This window comes from Onychostoma macrolepis, chromosome 03, assembly GCF_012432095.1.
Source record: "Onychostoma macrolepis isolate SWU-2019 chromosome 03, ASM1243209v1, whole genome shotgun sequence".
Classification (NCBI taxonomy): Eukaryota; Metazoa; Chordata; class Actinopteri; order Cypriniformes; family Cyprinidae; genus Onychostoma; species Onychostoma macrolepis.
In genome coordinates this window covers 54737346-54757262 of record NC_081157.1, presented here as the reverse complement: position 1 = coordinate 54757262, position 19917 = coordinate 54737346, and the positions used below count along the sequence as shown (strand labels likewise).

The window sequence follows — 19917 nt, the reverse complement described above, 5'->3', positions numbered from 1 at the left end:
CTGTTCCAGATTCATACTTATTATTATTAGGATTATTATCCATTGTTAAGTCTTACTATTTAAATGTTTTTTTCTGTTCTCATGTCACATGTGTATTTATGTATGTATGTATGTACCAGGAGCACCTTAAAACCACAACAAATTCCTCGTGTGTTTGCGCACACCTGGCGAATAAAGCTAATTCTGATTCTGATTCTGAAGAGAGGAGGTGAAATCTGGCTCACCGCAAACGGAAACACCCTCATGATCTTTGTGCTGTTACTAGCATCTGATCATCACATCTGTTCTCATTATCAATACTTATTCTGTTGTTTACTTTGATATTTTTGGGTGAGGGAAGGGTGCAGGGTTAATAAACCACACCTCTGTAAACACACAGATTTACACACTTTCTAAATCAAAAACATCTTAAAGACACAGTATAGGATGGAAACATCTGATGGATGTACTGCAGATGAGCAAGCACTCTAAAAACACGTCTCTGTAAAGTGCTGTCACTGGAACTAAAGTGTGTTTGTTTGGCGTTTGCACTTACATTTACATTTACATTTAGTCATTTTGCAGACGCCTTTATCCAAAGCGAAACACTTCCGCTTTTAACGCGCATGCGTGAACGCCTTTCTCCGCTTTTTTCACAGCAACAAAGTCAAGTGCTTTTTTGTTTTGCTTGTTTTTACATGATTTCTACATGTCCGCTTCAAATGCTTCTTGATCCTATATAATAGTGCACTTCGTAATACGATCATGTGACAGCTAAATCTGACCCCCCCCCCCCCCAGGTGGCAGTTTAGTGTTATGTATTGTCGAGGACGGCTTGCGCAAGGATGCACCCTGCAGTCGCGAGCCCGAGCATGTTTCAGATGGATCCTGTGGGCGATGGTTGGTTTCGATTCTGCGCTACTGAAACTGTCTGGTTCCGTTCTGACGTCACGGCCGCGGCGGGCACGCGCACAGCAGCGAGGACCGCAGAGAGAGCAGCAGCACGCGAGCACTCCGTATCTCCTCATTACTGAACAAGGCAAGTTTAATTATCTTTATCACATCAGCTGCGACCAGTCAGTGCTGCCCATATGAAAAATACTATAGTAATGTGTAGTAACCATACTATTGTAAATACTGTATATATTATAGTATATACAACACTTACAGCATGCTGTAGTATTAACTATAGTGAACCGGTAAACTGTAATAATTACTGTAGTATATTTGAGTTTTTACTACAGTAAACTGTAGTGTATTGTCGTATAATATGTGTTGTCTTGTTTCCAGCCAAAATATCTAAAAAAAAAAATTAAATCAAGATTTGTACAAATTGTTTTCAGAAAAAAACAAGTCAAAATGAATTGAGTTTTTGCTCAAAACAAACAAAATAATCTTGTTTTCTGTTTGAAATAAGATTATTTTTCTTACATCATTGGCAGATTATTTTGCTTGTTTGAGCAAAAACTCACTTCATTTGGACTTTTTCTGAAAACAAGACAATCATTTTTACTTCTCTAGAAAAGCTCTCTTGATTTAATCATTTTAAGCTATTTTGGCTGGAAACAAGACAAACAATATCTAAAAGGATAGTTTGCAGTGCTATAGTTGTAGAAAACAGTACAGTATTGCGTAAAGTAATTAGTTTATATTACTGTAGTTGTTATATTACCACAAAAACTATAGAATTATCACAGCACATTAATTCAAGTACTTTACTATAGTATGGTCCAAAAACACTTTACTATAAATTACTATAATATTTTTTCATGTTACATTGCCATGCTTTTCAAATTCTATTCAAGTGATTGAAACACAATAAAAGTGTTCTCATTATTTTTGTTAAAAGGTTTGATTGTTTGTTTTAGGGCATTATTAATTTAAGAGCTTCCTGTTCCTTTGTTGCAGTGAAATCACTCTTTAAGATGGACGGCTGCGCGCAGATGTGCAAGTGTTTCCTGATCATCTTCAACATTCTGTTCGCTGTGAGTTTATTAATTTTTACTGCATATGTAAATGGAGCGCTAGTTTCACTTTCAGTTCATTAGCACAAGCTCAGTGAAGGCAGAGGTGTGTGTTCAGTGTGAGCGCATGGCTGCTGCTGGTGCTGATGATGATGATGATGAAGGAGGGCTGAATGTGAAGTAAAGGCACAGCAGTTATTCCAGTGTTCAGTGTTCCTGATGAAGGCTGTGCTGGATGTGTTTCAGCTGGTGGGCTTCGGTCTGGTGGCTCTGGGAATGTGGCTCCGGTTCGGCGCAGAGACCCGAGGCTTCTTCGACATCGATCTGAACACGGCTCAGTTCAACATCGGTGTGTTCTGCTGCTGTTTCTGTGTGACCGGTGTGAAATATAGCTGGTGTTTGAGCGTGTGTGTGTGTGTCCTGCAGGAGTGACCGTGCTGGTGGTCACCGGGGTCCTGATGCTGCTGGTGGCCGTGATCGGTGACTGCGGCGCCTGTAATAACAGTAAAAGTGCTCTCGGCGTGGTGAGCATTGCTGCAAACACAACAGCATGTGTGAAGAATCAAAACAACATTTGTTCCCGAAGCAGTAAAACACAAACCTCATCAGGTTTCACTGGTCAAATCCACACGCACCTGTCTGGAGAAGTCATGACCCTTCTCCTCTTCCCATATCTGAGAGTTAGAATAGAGTTATTTCTGAATGAGATGAAGTAGGGGCATGTACTGAATAAACATTTCTGTTTTTCTGGGGTTCAGTTTTCTGGCCTGCTGACCGTTCTGATCATTGTTGAAGTCGCAGCTGGTGTGATGGCCTTCATGTGGAGCGACCGGGTAACACACACACACACACACACACACACACACACACACACACACACACTCACACTCACACTCACACACACTCTCACTCACAGGTGTCTGTGTTATAGTGCTGGTTTTAATGTGTGTGTGTTGTGTTGTAGGTCTCAGATGAGTTGGTGAACTTCTATACCACCATCTACGCTCAGTATCTCAACACCAGGAGCCCAGGTCAAGCCGTCACCCTCAAATTATTCAACAACGCTGTAAGAGACACACACACACACACTCACACACACACACACACACACACACACACACACACACACACACACACACACACACACTCACACTCACACACACACACACACACACACACACACACACACACACACACACACACACACACACACACACACACACACACACACACACACACACACACACACACACACACACACACACACACACTCGCGCACACACACACACACACACACTCACACACACACACACACACACACACACACACACACACACACACACACACACACACACACACACACACACACACACACACACACACACACACACACACACACACACACACACACACACACACACACACACACACACACACACACACACACACACACACACACACACACTCGCACACACACACACACACACACACACACACGCACACACACACACACACACACACACACACACACACACACACACACACACACACACACACACTGCACACACACACACGCACACGCACACACACACACACACACACACACACACACACACACACACACACACACACACGCACACTGCACACACACACACTCACACACACACACACACACACACACACACACACACGCACACACACACACACACACACACACACACACACACACACCACACACACACACACACACACACACACACACACACGCACACACGCACACACACACACTCGCACACACGCACACACACACACACGCACACTCGCACACACACACACACACACACACACACACACACACACACACACACACACACACACACACACACACACACACACACACACACACACAGGTGGTCTGACAGTCATGTGTTTATGTTTCAGTTCGACTGTTGTGGCATCGGTGGAAATATTGAGCTGTTTGTGCGTGAAACCTGTCCAGACGGCAGCTTCCTGGAGAAGCTGATGTATTCCGTGAGTCACTTCCTGTTTGTCTTGCTGTTTGAAGTTGGAGGAGTGCAGGTGCTCATCTCTCTGTGTGTGTGTGTGTGTGTGTGTGTAGAGCTGTCCCGGTGTGATCAAGGAAATCTTCGATGCTAAAGCTCCGCTGGTGCTGGGAGGGTTTCTGGGGACGGCAGGAATCATGGTGAGTGCGTCTGGAGCTCTGCAGCGTTCACACAGAGACGTTCTGAAACACTTAACGTGGCTCAATGCAGTAAAACTGCTTCGTGCTGGTATTCTGGAAAGTGAAAGCGCAGTAAGATGTGGCCGAGTGTAGTGACCCATACTCAGAACGCATGCTCTCTCTCACAGTTACACCACGACTGGGCTGCTGGTCTGTACATAGAATGATTTATTAGTCATGTTTATTGAATTTGGCATTTTTAAAAACTGTTTTAAAGCCACGTTAAGCATTTTTGAAGTTAAGTGTTTTTAACATTAAAGCGTCACTCCACCCCAAAATGAAAATGTTGTGATTAATCACTTACCCCCACGTCGCTCCAAACACGTAAAAGCTTCGTTCGTCTTCGGAGCACATTTAAGATGTTTTAGATGAACCCGGGAGGCTTGTGACCGTCCCACTGCAGTAAATAACGCTGTCAAGGCCCAGAAAAGACGTCAGGATTCTCCGGCTCTCATCAGTGGTGCGACCGTCACGTTACGAAGCTACAAGAACACTTTTTGTACGCAAAGAAAACAACAATAATGACTTTATTCAACAATTCGTCTCTGCGTCACCGTAGCGCCATTTTGGAGAATATCTGCTGGATGCAAATATCGTACGCTGTTCTGTGTCAGCCGCGCCACACGGATACGCTGTTAAATACATAAATACATATCCGTGCGGTGTCTTTGACGTTAAATGTGTTTGTCTCTCTCTCTCGACAGCTGCTGGCGCTCGTCTGCAGCTGTGTGCTCTATAATAGCCTCAAGACGTCTTACTACTCTTCTCCAAACATCTACTGAGCCTCCTCTCGTCCGTCTGATGGACGGATGACTTCGGTCAAAGAGCAATTCCTGCTCAATTCTTCAGTCTAAACTGAGGCGAATTAAAGTCGACTGAGTTTCACAGAAACTGATCTGCTGTAGTTTGCAATGCTTCATTTCATTAATCCGCACGAACCACTCATAAACATAATTAAACTCACTGACTGTTACAGTCTCGTCCTCAATATTTCATTGTCTTACTGGACCAGAAAAATCTGCATGTTTCATGTTTGTTTTTTACTGAGACACATTAAAGAAACTTCCATAAACCTGTCAGGGTCCGGTGTGTTTCATCAGAGGTCAAAGGTCAGGAGTGATCAAACCAGCACTGCTAATCATTACAACACATGACGCTGCAGAACCTTCAAATGCGAGATATAAAGAAGAGCATGTCATGATTGATAGATATGTGTTTAATGTGGCAGAAACGAATCTTCTCGAAGCTTTGACTCAACTGAACCGATGCTTCTCAAACTGATTCAGTGTTTCTGATGCCTGCTGGTCAAATACAGCTTTTACAAACACATCACAAATCGTGATGAATGAGTGACAGTTTTTAATAAAGTTAAAGCTATAACTACACTATATACAGTAGATAATCATCTCAGCAGCACGGAGAGATGATCCTGCTCCAAACCAGGGTTAGGGAAGGAAACGCTTATTAATTATTTGTATTGACTGCAACGCCAAACCATGCACCTGCTTGCTTTTCTGTTTAATTCAAGTGTTTTTGTGAACGCATGCTTTAATAATAAATAATTGTAATATTTTACAATAAGGTTCCATTAGTTAATGCTAGTTGATGTATTAAAGTGTTACCCAAATAATGGATTTCGAGGTTTGCTTGAAGGGATTTAAAGTCTCTGTTTGCAGAAGTTTGCCGTTTCTGATGTATGATGCTCCTCAGTGTTTATATTACATCAAACATTCAGTTTATAACAAAAATATGAGCCGTTATATATTTATTTATGACCAGGAGAAGGTGGAAATACATGATGACGGACACCTGGTCAAAGAGCCTTTCATGTTTCGTTTCCAGTTCAAGGAAGATATGGACGTTTTTCTTTACGAGTGTCTGGACAACATCAGGATTAACTCCATGTTTATGGAGTTTTGATTTATTTTAGTATTAATTTGTCAGGAATTAGTTAAATGTATGCCTGCTGTGCCATTTTTTTTATTTTCTTTGGTTTGTGTGTTTATTTATTCACTTATTTAACTGAAGCAGGTACAGCTTGGCACGTTTTCGCTGGTGCAAAGGAGCGTAATTATACAATCCATCAGGAAACATGGAGCAATCATGCTTTGTGTTCAATAATATTGTTAATCGTATGACAAAACAAATGGATAATAAACTGTAATTTTAACTTTAAACTTCATGGCGTGGTAACAGGTGACAAAACACACGTCATTCAGTGAAATGCTAAAAAACGCTTTTAAATGTTAGATTTTTTGAAAAACAAGTAGATGTTGTGAATAATTGTGATTGACTTCACTGGTCAAGTTCACTGTTTGAAATAGGTGGCCATTTGATTGCCTGAAATATCAGCTGATGTCGAAGTTTCGTCATTCAGTGTAATGCAGACTATCTGTTACACCGCAGTGCCATCCATTACACTGAATAACAGTATCACTGTATAAATAACAAGCTTAGCATCTTATTATATTACTGACACTCTATCCTCCAATTTGATGCTGTTAAGTGCTTTGACACAATCTGTATTGTTAAAGCGCTGTATAAATAAAGGTGACTTGACAGAGAAATGAGGAATGTTTAGCATTGACAAATATGTGTTAAACTTAATAAATATTAATATTTGAATGCATTTTGGTATTGTTTAATTTGATTATGGATTAATTATAGACACCCATGAACTTTGGCACTGTAAAAAGCTAATAAACTGAGTGTGGACCCAGTAGCTTGGGTGGCACTCTTCAAGCCGTTCACACCAAGAACAGTAACTATAACAGTATGTTAGCCTCCACACCGCTGAACGATAGCACTGTTCATTCTGAGCATGTGCTGCAGGTTTGATGCTCGAGCTGTTTAAAGTTGAATGAATTCTAATTGGCTGTCAATGCTTTAATCGTTCATCAGCTGGATCATCATCCAACAATATAAAAGAGATCACTCCACCCCAAATACTCATCCTGATAATGCCATTTATGTTTGCGAACAGAAAGTATTAATAAATGTGGCTGCAAGCAGGAATATTTGAGTCAGAATCAATGCATGGCAGGAGAGAATCAGGAAAATGTGATTTAGTAATTCTAATGTCTTCGCCCCCACAATGTCCACAAAAGAGATGTTGGAGGGCAACTTACACGACACATAACTGTTACAGCAACACTGCGAGGAGATCATACCGCACACATTAGGGACCTTACGAGGAGATGCACAGAGAACGGACTGGCTACACGCTTTTGAGATTGCTGTCAAATGGGCGATGTGGTATTTTGGTAAAAGGATCTCCCAGAGGATAATTCAGCAGGCCGAAACTTTAGTGCTGACTGAATTGCGTTCTGGGACTCCGTCTGGCTCAGAGAGACGACTGAACTCCAGCACAAATAATAACAGAACATGTGCACAGCTCGGTGGTGTAGCTCCAGCCTCGGTCCAGCAGGGAGCGGAAGAGATCCACACAAGCGCTGTCAGACCCAAGACAGGGGTCACACACATCCAGATACAAACATCTCCCACTTTCATGTCAGGCTGGTCTCCTGTGAGGAACGACTGGCTCCTGGGGACTGACTTTCCGCCTCCGGTACAGTCTCTTATACAGTCTCCTACGGACACGAGAAAGGAAAAGAAAAAATATTAAGCAGAACAAAAATCAAAAACCACACCTCACGGAGCATACCTTAGTGCATCTGGAGCAGGACGATGATGAGGATGATGAGGATGATCAGTTAGCTCCGGCACAGGGAGGCAGATTGGAAGATCTAGATGAGTTTGTGTTGTCGGACACGGGACCTTTTCTCTCCTTTCGCCTCCTTGGAAGCTGGAGCCCTGAAAACCACTGACCTGCCCTCGCTGTCTCCTATTATACCCAGTGCGGTACACATCATACATTCACTTAAGGCCACCTCCAAAATCCCTCAGTGTCTCTGAATCTTTCTGATCTTGGCTTCTCAGTATATTCAGTGACGACGCTTGAACCGGGGTCTCCTCAGGAGGCATTAACAGGTGAATCCACGGTAGCTGATGGTCAGGGTCAAAGGTCACCACATAGGCCATACATGCACGTAAGAACTGACAAAAAGTTAGGAAATGAACACTCAAAGAAAAACATGTGATCATCTCTCCCAGAGGCAGAACACTCTTATATTGAGGAAAATTATTCCTTACCAGTTTCAGACAGAACGTGATGGTCTGCACTGGACGGCAGAAACAGCCAGTAATATACTGAAGCACTGGACACGGTATTTAAACTTACAGTGAGTGAACACCCAAGAAAGGGTGAACACAGACTCGTTGTGAATCTAAACACTTTAGTGTCTCTCCCTCAGAGTCGTCCCTGCTCACGAAAGACCTGACATTTATTCCATCGGTCCGAAAAATGAAGGATTCTGAACATCAACCTTGACTAGGTTCACACTGCAGGCTAAAGTGGCCCAAATGTGACCCATATCTGATTTTCTTACGACAGTCTGAACAGCACAACACAGCCCAGGCCACTTTCATATGTGGTCCTAAATCAGATACGTATCCGATGTTTTGCAATGTGACTTCAGTCTGAACGGCCATGTCGCATTTCATGAGATGTTTACGTCATTGCAATGCGTCAGACGTCACAATCCTGCGCTGGAGGAAATCGTGCTCTCCTTCTTCTTAATATTCTTCTTCTTATCACTTCGTTATTTAGGCTCTGATTGCACATTAACTTCAAAATTGCTAAACACACGCTAACACGAGCGGCATCTATTTCAGACTCCAGCTCTGAGCGGTCTTCCTGAGCAGGTCAGCTGATCAAAGCTGATGAGGACGCATTTAAGAACTCGAACTGGAGACGCAGCCTACAGAGAGAGCAAGTGAAGGCCTTAAGTACACTGAAATGGAAATTGTGACTAAACCTGCGGACAAAGGAAATGCCATCATCATCATGGACAGAGAGCAGTATGTCTGGGAGAGAGAGAATTAAACATTAGTGACCACTATAAACCCTGAGAAAAACCAGTTCATCCTGAAACCATGAAACAGGTTAGAAAAACACCCCAGCTATCTGAACTCATACTATCATACTCATGATTCATTCAGAAAGTTAAGGACATCAGTATTCCCAGAGGAGTCTTCTTATTTACTACAGATATCGACAGTCTACACACACATGGAGACTGAAGCAGGTCTCCAGGCAGTTCAGGAGTGCATGCCGCGGTATCCAGACCCAAAAACACCTGATAATTATATTTTAAAATTATTAAATATAAATCTAACTAAAAATGATTTCAAATTTAATTCTAAATACTGTTTGCATGTTAAAGGCACAGCCATGGGCAAGAAGTTTACCCCGTCCTACACAAACATTTTCATGGCTAAGTGGGAACAATCAGCTCTGGCTTCATGCTCAGTAAAGCCCCTACATTACTACAGATTTCTGGGTGATATGGAGCGTGTGGACGTACTCCATGGATGATTTCAAGGACTTTGCAGAACACTTGAATGCCCATCAGAGATCCATAAAAATCAAATATACGATTAACCCCATAGAGGTCAATTTTTTAGATGTGGTGTCTTACAAGGGACAGAAATTCAGTAATACAGGACAGTTAGATTTTAAAGTGTACTTCAAAGAAACGGACACACATTCATTACTCCACAAACACAGCTTCCATCCCAAACACACGTTTAAAGGAATAGTAAAGTCACAATTACTCAGATTCCACAGAATATGCACAGAGCATTCCTGCTTCACGGAAGCAACAGGAGTTTATTCAGGGCTCTTAGGAACAGAGGATACTCGAGGTCCTTCTTTAGAAGACCTTTCTTCCCCCCGAGACCCCAAGTGACCCTACACAGGGCGAGGGAAATACAATAGTACCACTAGTGTCCAGCTTCTCCTTAACGAGCAGACAACTGAATAAGGCAGCTAAGTCTAATTTTGAGAGGTTCTCTGAAAATACTCCGCTCGGGCTGAAACACAAACAAATAGCTGCTTATAGGAGGAACTTTGCACTTCATATGTATTGAACTGATTCTTGGTTGTCACGGACTGTGCTGGGAGGAACACGAGGGACACGTGGAGTAGAATCAATCGTCTTTAATCCAAAGAACACAGGGTACATCCGCAAGGAAATGGCAGGAAACACACGAACATAACCGGTAGACCTGACAGACACTAACTGAACGGACTGGGCTTATAAAGGCAGGGAAATCAGGGGAAAACAAGACACACCTGGAGCTGGGAGACAGAAACTGGGTCACAGGCAACACATGGGGAGCAAAACACACACAAGACAGTCCACAATCCTGACATCGGTACATATGTCATTGATTACATAAACATTGTTCTTAAATCCATGCTTGTGACTACATTTTCAATTGCTTTTATTGTTAATTTCTTTGTTCCTGTCTATGGACTCAATTAAAGAAATGTCTATTTTATAAGAACTGGACCCGTAATACCTTTATAATAAGACTTAACTTTATTAACAATGTATTGTTCCCTTACTTTCATGTACTTCACCACATATTTCATTGTACTATTTCCAGATTGTATTTTTTAAGTCTTTAAAGTTTGATAACACTGTTAGTGAACACTTGGCAAACATCTGTAACAGTAAATAAATGTTACATGATCTTAAACATTAAGAGAACCTTAAAGTAATGAAAGAATGGAATATTCTAATGTTTTGCATAACGTTCTTAGAACATTAATATAATGAAAATAGAACGTTCTAATAATGTTTTGAATAACGTTCTTATAACCAAACAAGAACGTTAATACAACGTCTAAAAAACTGGACGTTTTGAACATTCTAAGAACATTTAAATATAATGTTTTTATAACTTGATGAGAATGTTACGGGAACGTTCTTAGAATATTAGTATAATGGGAGTGGAACGTTCTTATAACGTTTTGCATAACGTTCTTAGAACATCAATATAAAGAGAGACTGAAACGTTCTAAAGACGTTTTGAATAACGTTCTTATAACCAAACAAGAACGTTAATACAACGTCTAAAAACGACGTTGTGAACGTTCTAAGAACATTCAAATATAACGTTTTTATAACTTAATGGGAACGTTACGGGAACGTTTTTATAATGTAAAATTGTTAGCTGGGATAGTGAATCAGAGTATATGTGCACATATTACCTAAACCACATATTAATGTTTTATATTTTAAAGATGAAAACGAAAAGGCAGTGGTGTTTGATACCATTTCGTTTTATTGTAATGCGTGTACGTGTTGCATGAACCACATTTTTGTGGCTATTAATATTTTAAATGAAACAGAAAAGAGGCAACGCTGTTTGATATAATATTTCGTTTCACAGTAATATGTGCGTTCTCTAAAGTTACTTGTGATATTGGTATACATATGAGCAGAATGACTTACAGTCATGAAAACAACTGTAAACTGTACATCTAGGTGTCAACTATAATGCACACCTTTTACATTTTTAATATTTATTAAAATAAACACTAAATTATATGTAAAAAAAATCTATTTTTTCAGTACCGAATGGGCTCAAACGCAAATTTAAAGCTCAATAGCATTTGAGGAGAATGACTTACAGTAAATTAATATAAAATGTTTGCAGATTTATTACTGTATTTGTATTCATCAGAAAAGTGTTTTTGCAGAACTTGGCCAAACTTTTATAATAAACAAAACTTCCATATCATTTTGACAGTTTTATAGTAAATATTAAAAATGTAAAAGGTGTGCATATTTTGTGTTTTAGCCCATTAGGTAATGAAATACACAAGTTATTTTAATTTGACAGTTTATTTTAATATCAAAAATTTTAACGGTGTGCATCTGTCACAATTACAGAAGAAGACGACTCTGAGGCAATGTGTGTAATCAGGTTTTTCTTAGTATAAATGTAGCAAGCAGGTGAGTGAAACAGACCAGTGAAAGACTGGAATCGCTCAGCTGAGTGTATCTTTGTCTTGAGGTGAAGGCACAGTGACTGGACACATGTGACAGCATCAGACCTGAGACCCAGATTGACACTTTACAGTTGTTGTTTTTTTGACAGTAAGCGATTCTCCTCAAATGCTATTGAGCTTTAAATTTGCATTTGAGGCCATTCGGTACTGAATATATATATATATATATATATATATATATATTGTTTTTTTTACATATGATTTACAGTTCATTTGAATAAATATCGTAAATGTAAAAGGTGTGCATTATAGTTGACACCTAGATGTACAGTTTACAGTCATTCTGCTCATATGCTAGAAACAAAACAACAAATGTTCACTTTCACAAGCCGTCACGTATAGGCTTGTAGTAGCTGTCTCTTGCTGGAGACTCAATCAGGCAACAGGCGGGAAACGACACCTCTGGCCATTCCGCTGGGTCGTTTGTCCAGTCACAGATACCGTACGGACAGTCCGACACAATACGGCTCAGTATTTTGACGTCTTGCTCTGTCGAGCAGCAGAAATGATTTTATGTACATCATTCTGGGTCAACACCATGCTTTTCCAAAGAAAGGATTGTGTTCCCCCTCGCTGACTCCGCCCACACAGCTATGACGCGTCACCGACCACGTCTATAGTTATGTAATATACTATATTATACTAACTATATCGTAATAATACATAATATTGTATGTATGTATGTATATATATATATATAGTCGTATGATGTGTTAATTATAAAGTAATAATAATATATAAGTGAATATATTATTCTAATATAGTTTTCTGTATAAATGATAAAACATTGTAATAGCAAGGTAATTTTTAATTTATTATATTATATATTTATTTATATATGTCAGGCACAAGAACAGTTTCTTCCCCCAGGCGATCTATACCTCATGAACAGTTAAATGCTCCGCCATTGTGCAATAACCCTATATTTATTTGTTTCCACCTACATCTCATTCTATTCTATTCCTATTCTATTATCTATAGCACAAGTGTACATACAATTTAGTTTATTTTTCGGTTTATTTTTTCTGTTTTGTCTATTTATATTTACACGTGTGTATTTTTTATTCTGATCTTATTTTTTATTGTCTGTGTGTGCTGTTGTCTCTGTGAACTGGAAGCTTGTGACACTAAAGCATACAAAAAGTTAAGCTTCTCACCATCACGTGCTTCACAAAAAGGCTCATTGGCTGGAAACAGCATTTGCATGTCATGGGGCTCACAGTCAAATACTTAAAGTTTTATGCTAGATTTACTTAATTTGAACGTAATTATAATATTAGTTGACGTGATTTATGTTTTTTTCATTTTATTTATGCATACACTTAAGTTCACCTTGGAACTTATATTTTTGCGTTACACGCACTATATATGTTAAGTAGAGATTGAAAAGTTATGAATACTACGTTTTTTGTGTTTAATATATTTACTTTTATAAGTAATGATTGTTCAGACAACGAATCGTTTTTTCCAGTGTATACGAAAAAATACATATCTGACTTGTTATATAATAAGCATCAAACCATCAAACCAATATTGATGTTGTAATACTGGTAGCACTAATAAAAAAAATTGATGATATATTTTACAGAAAAAGTAACAATTTGGATAAACGCTGATGGTTGTATTTTTTGTCTTTTATCTCAGTGTTCCTATCAGTGTTATATAATGGATTTTTATGCATAATAACCCTAGAATGTGATCAAACAGTTTAAAATAGCTGGGCTGAGATATATAACCATTTTAATGGCTGCAGAAATATGTTAAATCAGTGCACACATTATCCCACCGGTCCGACCATAAAACACAATTTTTCACACACTTTTTCAAAACAAATAATAATAATAATAATAATAATTATTGATTATTTCAAAGGGTTACTGACACATCATTTGGATATTTTCGTGTCTGGATTGAACAGGTTGCTTTGTCGAATACACCCCTGCTTTATTCTAATTTACCCACAAAAACAAACAGATGTTTACACAAACATAACCTGAGTCTGTTTTTAATTAGCATTTGAACTTCCGTTTTAACGCGCATGCGTGCAATGCCTTTCTCCGCTTTTTTGTTGCTGTTTTTTGCACGAGCAGCATAAATCCCGATCATCGCAGAGTTTATTTTCCCTCCGCTTCGAATGCTTTTCCTTTATAATAAATCCCGTGGTAATATGACCACATGACATGTCAGTGATTGTGTCTGATCTGATTAAAGCCCATGTACCACAGTTTAGTCTGCATGGATGAACATGCATGGGCAGTGATTCCTGCACTGACTTGTTTTCGAGGTAATCTGCTGCACCTCTTCTCTGACTCGTTTCCTGGCTGCAGCATAGCTGAGGATCTGCGTGTTTTCCAGGAAAACCAGAAGGAAACGATTTCGAAACGCTTTCGCCCCTCCGATGACGTCACTCGGGCCGCGCACCAATGAGTGCGCGAGAGGAGCAGCGTATTAGAGCAGCACTCATCTGATCTCTACAGTACTGCTCGAGGCAAGCTCGTTTATTCCGTAGACAACGGTAAGTCAGTTAGAAGTGATTTAAACATCATAAAAGCATCGTATTGTTTGTTTGTATTATTATTGACTGGTGCTTTGTTGCAGTGAAATCACTCTTTAAGATGGACGGCTGCGCGCAGATCTGCAAATGTTTCCTGATCCTCTTCAACACTCTGTTCGCTGTGAGTATGATATTCGCTCTTCTGCTTCGATGAAAGCGTGCCATAAATATCATGAACACATTTGCATATGTAAATAAAGCGCTAGATTCAGTTTCCTCGCATTTGCACGAGGTGCAGAAAAGTTGGCAAGATATTCACAGACTCGACTTTTCCGGATCAATAACCCGCGGGCAAAACGTTTTTACTACACAATCAACGCCTCTTTTCTTTATTAATGATGTGGCGAAGAAGCTACACGCGAGTTTTCCTCGAAACAGTCTTCCCTCCTCTCTGTACAGTATACGGAGCCCGGCACGTCACCGGCAGGAGAGAAACAAACACAACCCGTGCCCTCGGTTATAAACCTGCTCACGAATTCTTAAACGTTTTGGATCAAAGCTTCTTCTAAATGCATATGTAACCTAAATATATAACAACAATAATAAAATAGTTAGTAGTATTATTATTACTATTTTAATTTATAGTGCACTTAAGACAGTAAAATGTTTGTCATAAAATAATTCATGAATGCTTTATTTTTAATAACATTTTACAGTTTTGGAAATGTGTTTGTGTACTATTCGTTCTTAACATGAAGACTTATTTTGGTGATATTATTATACTGAGATTTTTCCCTCAGAGTTAGACATGCTTCACTGTTAATGTTGCCTATTATAACATTACATTCAGAGAGAAAAGGAATGACAACATAACCGCGGTGCATTATTTGTTTTGTATTGCCTTTTACCTTCTTCTCTCAAAACTCTATTGTATTCCTATTTTTAGCGTTCATTTTAAGCTATAAAACACAGGCGGCGGTGTTTTATCCTATTGGTGATTAATGTAAAATAAACGCTAAACGCCGTGGGGGCGGAGCCACAAATCCGCGAGTTTACAAACCCGCGGGAACGGATTGCGAAAGCGTGCGCACGGATTCAAAAGCCAAGGGTACGGTTTACAAAATCTGGGCACGATTTGTTAAACCGAGGGAACAGTTTAAGAATTCGCGAGTACGGTTTATAAACTGAGGGAACGGATTGCAAAACCGTAGGCACGGATTGTTTTTTTTTTTCCCTACAGGTGACTTCCCGGGCTCCGAACATGAACAAAAGAGACAAAACACACTGTTCTCACTGCGCTGGAACCTGAGCCGCAAGTCCGGAGGGACCGTCTGCAAAGTGCGAAACGCGAAACACGTTACTAATAAAATACTCCATAACTTCACTGTAACACGCTGTACTTTCACCAAGCAGTGATGTGTGAACTGAATTTGGAGAAAGTACAGTGTGTTACAGTGAAGTTATGGAGTATTTTATTAGTAACGTGTTTCGCGTTTCGCACTTTGCAGACGGTCCCTCCGGACTTGCGGCTCGGGTTCCAGCGCAGTGAGAACAGTGTGGTCTGTACAGAGAGGAGGAAACATTGTTTTGAGGAAAACTCGCTTGTAGCTCGTTTACCACATCACTACGAAAGAAAAGAGGCGTCAGTTGTGTAGTAAAAACATTTTGCTGTGAGTTAATCGAATCTGTGAATATCTTGGCAACTGAACTAAAGCAGCGCTGTGTGTTCAGTGTGAGAGCATGGCTGCTGGTGCTGATGATGATGATGAAGGCTGTGCTGGATGTGTTTCAGCTGGTGGGCTTCGGTCTGGTGGCTCTGGGAATGTGGCTCCGGTTCGGCGCAGAGACCCGAGGCTTCTTCGACATCGATCTGAACACCCCTGAGTTTAACATCGGTGTGTTCTGCTGCTGTGTCTCTCACGCACACCGGAGGAGTTTCACTTTTATTACACTCCCACTGGCAGACGAGCCATGAGCACTTTTTTATATGTTCTACATTTCTTGTATTTATGTAACATACATTAAAAATACATTTAGAATTAACAATGACTGCTGTACAAAGAGTAAAAAAAAAATCAAAAACACCGACCCAGATAGCACACGTACATCTGCAAGACGTCTGTTAAAGATCTCTTGATCTGGAGAGCATCTGCTGTGTGCAAACATCTGTAAGATGTCAGTTTTACATACATTATAACCCTGATAGCACACATACATCACGGAGACGTCTATTTGATGTCTGCATTTACATCTGCAAGACGTGTTTGCTCATCTGCAATGCATCTATAGGACGTTTCCTACAAGATGTCAAATAGACGTCTATTAGATGTCTCTAAGATGTTTATGATTTAGAATGTATGTAAAACTGACATCTTACAGATGTTTATACACAAGAGATGCTCTCCAGATCAAGAGATCTTTAACAGACGCCTTGCAGATGTACGTGTGCTATCTGGGAAACCATAAACATCTTAAAGACATCTAATAGACGTCTATTTGACAAATCTGCTGATAGGAGACGTCCTATAGACATATTGCAGATGAGCAAACAGCACTGAAGATCGCCAGTGTCTTATTGTCCTCATAACTGAGGAACTTATTTCTGATGGAGCTGAACCTGCAGGCAGCGAGTCTGAAAAAGTTTGTATATTTGTCCTTCCGCACTTCATCCGTAAGTTCCTCAAGAGTGATCAGTGATGCAATCGCACGATCACAAGATCTGTTTCAGCGGTCAGGAGCTCCGTAGAGGACTGACGCCACACTCAAGCCTTCGCTTCATGTTGAAATGCGTGATATCTAGCCGTGACTCTCTGTCTGTGTGTGTGTGTGTGTGTGTCCTGTGTGGGTGGTAGAGCATTGCGTTAACAGTGCAAAAGGTCGTGGGTTCAATTCCCAGGGAACACACATACTGAAAAAAATCAAATAAAATGTATAGCCTGAATGCACTGTAAGTCTGCTAAATGCATAAATGTAAATGTCCGCAGGAGTGATCGTGCTGGTGGTCACCGGGGTCCTGATGCTGGTGATGGCCGTGATCGGTCACTGCGGCGCCTGTAATAACAGCAGATCAGCTCTCGGTGTGGTGAGCATCGCTGCAAACACCTCACACTCACTCACAGAGCAACATCATGTGTAGAGAAGCACACTGAAACCGGAGGACAAAACTCTCATTCCTAGACACATTTGTTCCCAAAGCAGTAAAACATCAAATCCACACACACCTGTCTGGAGAAGACATGGCTCTTCTCTTCGTTCTCTCATGCACATCTGAGAATTAGAATTGAGAGTTATTAAGTTTATGTACTAAATAAACATTTTGGTTTTTCTGATTTTCAGTCTTCAGGCCTGCTGTCCATTCTGATCATCATGCAAATCGCAGCTGGTGTGATGGCTTTTGTGCGGAGCGCCCAGGTAAAACTCACACACACACACACACACACACTCACTCACACGTCTGGTTTGCTATCCTTGTGGGGACTCTCCATAGGCGTAATGGTTTCTTTAATGTACAGACCGTATATTCTATTGTTCTACACCAACCCTACACCTAAACCTACCCCTTACACACACACACACACCCACACACACACACACAACCCTACACCTTAACCTACCCCTTACACACACACACACACACACACACACACACACACACACAACCCTACACCTTAACCTACCCCTTACACACACACACACCTAAACCTACCCCTTACACACACACACAACACACACACACACACACACACACACACACACACAACCCTACACCTAAACCTACCCCTTACACACACACACACACACACACACACACCCTACACCTTAACCTACCCCTTACACACACACACACACACACACACAACCATACACCTAAACCTACCCCTTACACACACACACACACACACACACACACACACACACACACACACACACAACCCTACACCTAAACCTACCCCTTACAGGAGACTACAGGCATTTTTAGATTTTCAAAAAACTTCACTCTGTGTGATTTATTAGCTTGTTTACCCGTGACACGAGTCCCCATGAGTCTGTGTGTATTCAGGTTTAAGTCCCCACCTGAATAGAAAAACAGGTTCACACACACACACACACACTCTCACTCACAGGTGTCTGTGTTATAGTGCTGGTTTTAATGTGTGTGTGTTGTGTTGTAGGTGTCAGATGAGTTGGTGTACTTCTATGATACCATCTACGCTCAGTATCTCAACACCAGGAGCCCCGCTCAAGCCATCATCCTTGAATTATTCCACAACACTGTAAGAGACACACAGACACACACACACACACACACACACACACACACACACACATGCACACGTGGTCTGACAGTCGTGTGTTTGTGTGTAGTTCCACTGCTGTGGCGTCAGTGAAACGATTGAGGTGTTTGTGCGTCACACCTGTCCAGGCGGCAGCTTCCTGAAGCAGATCTCGTATTCCGTGAGTCACTTCCTGTTTGTCTTGCTCTGATTTCTGACTGTGTGTTGTGTGAGGAGTGCAGGCGCTCATCCGTGTGTGTGTGTGTGTGTGTAGAGCTGTCCCGGTGTGATCAGGGAAGTCTTCAACACGAAAGCTCCGCTGGTGCTGGGAGGGTTTCTGGGGATAGCAGGAGTCATGGTGAGTGCGTCTGGAGCTCTGTGTGGTTCACTCTCAAACACGCGTGTGTTCTGACCGTCTGCGTGTGTTCTGACCGTCTGCGTGTGTTCTGACCGTCTGCGTGTGTTCGTCCTCAGATGCTGGTGCTGGTGTGCAGCTGTGTCCTCCAAAGATATGTCTCAGTGTCTCACAAGTCTCCTCCTCCATACATACTCCTCGGCTCCACGCTGTCATCCGTCAAGATGATATAACTCAAGTGTGCTTCATTAGCATGACAAAAACTATGCAGTTGTATTGCCAAAGCAATAAATAAATAAACCTCTCTGTCTGTGTCTCTCAGTTCAATTCAAGATTGCTTTATTGGCATGACTGTAAATGATACGACATTGCCAAAGCTTAGTATACATGTACAAAAATATTAAAAAAAAAATTATAATCTAATAACAATGTTAGAGCCATGATTTATTTTGTTATTTAGGTTATAGGAGTGCTAAAATATGTTTTGGTATATAAGGTTTTTTTTTTGTAGATACTTTTATTTTGATAGACAGTGAGAAGGGAGTGAAGTTAAAGATGGCCGCCTCTCACCCTTTTAGCCAGAGAACAAAGAAGCACCTTACCAACCTACTAGGCATATAAGTTCATTAAGGCTATTTGCTTTGCTATTTTCTTTTTGATTAATTTGATCTTGAGTTTGTATCCT

The 19917-nt window shown here is 40.8% G+C and overlaps 1 protein-coding gene across 1 annotated transcript; it reads left to right on the top strand.

Annotated features, from left to right (window-relative positions):
- Nucleotides 1–635: 635 nt before the first annotated feature.
- On the top strand, nucleotides 636–19536 carry LOC131535843 (uncharacterized). The gene is made up of 18 exons (XM_058768348.1): nucleotides 636–1018; nucleotides 1888–1964; nucleotides 2190–2292; nucleotides 2370–2467; nucleotides 2702–2776; nucleotides 2908–3009; nucleotides 3885–3974; nucleotides 4063–4146; nucleotides 4890–4965; nucleotides 14538–14624; nucleotides 14708–14784; nucleotides 16396–16498; nucleotides 17588–17685; nucleotides 17940–18014; nucleotides 18776–18877; nucleotides 18969–19058; nucleotides 19152–19235; nucleotides 19352–19536. Exons 1-18 carry the CDS (start codon nucleotides 796–798, stop codon nucleotides 19463–19465), a joined length of 1758 nt encoding a protein of 585 aa, XP_058624331.1. The 5' UTR covers nucleotides 636–795; the 3' UTR covers nucleotides 19466–19536.
- The last annotated feature ends 381 nt before the right edge of the window (nucleotides 19537–19917 follow it).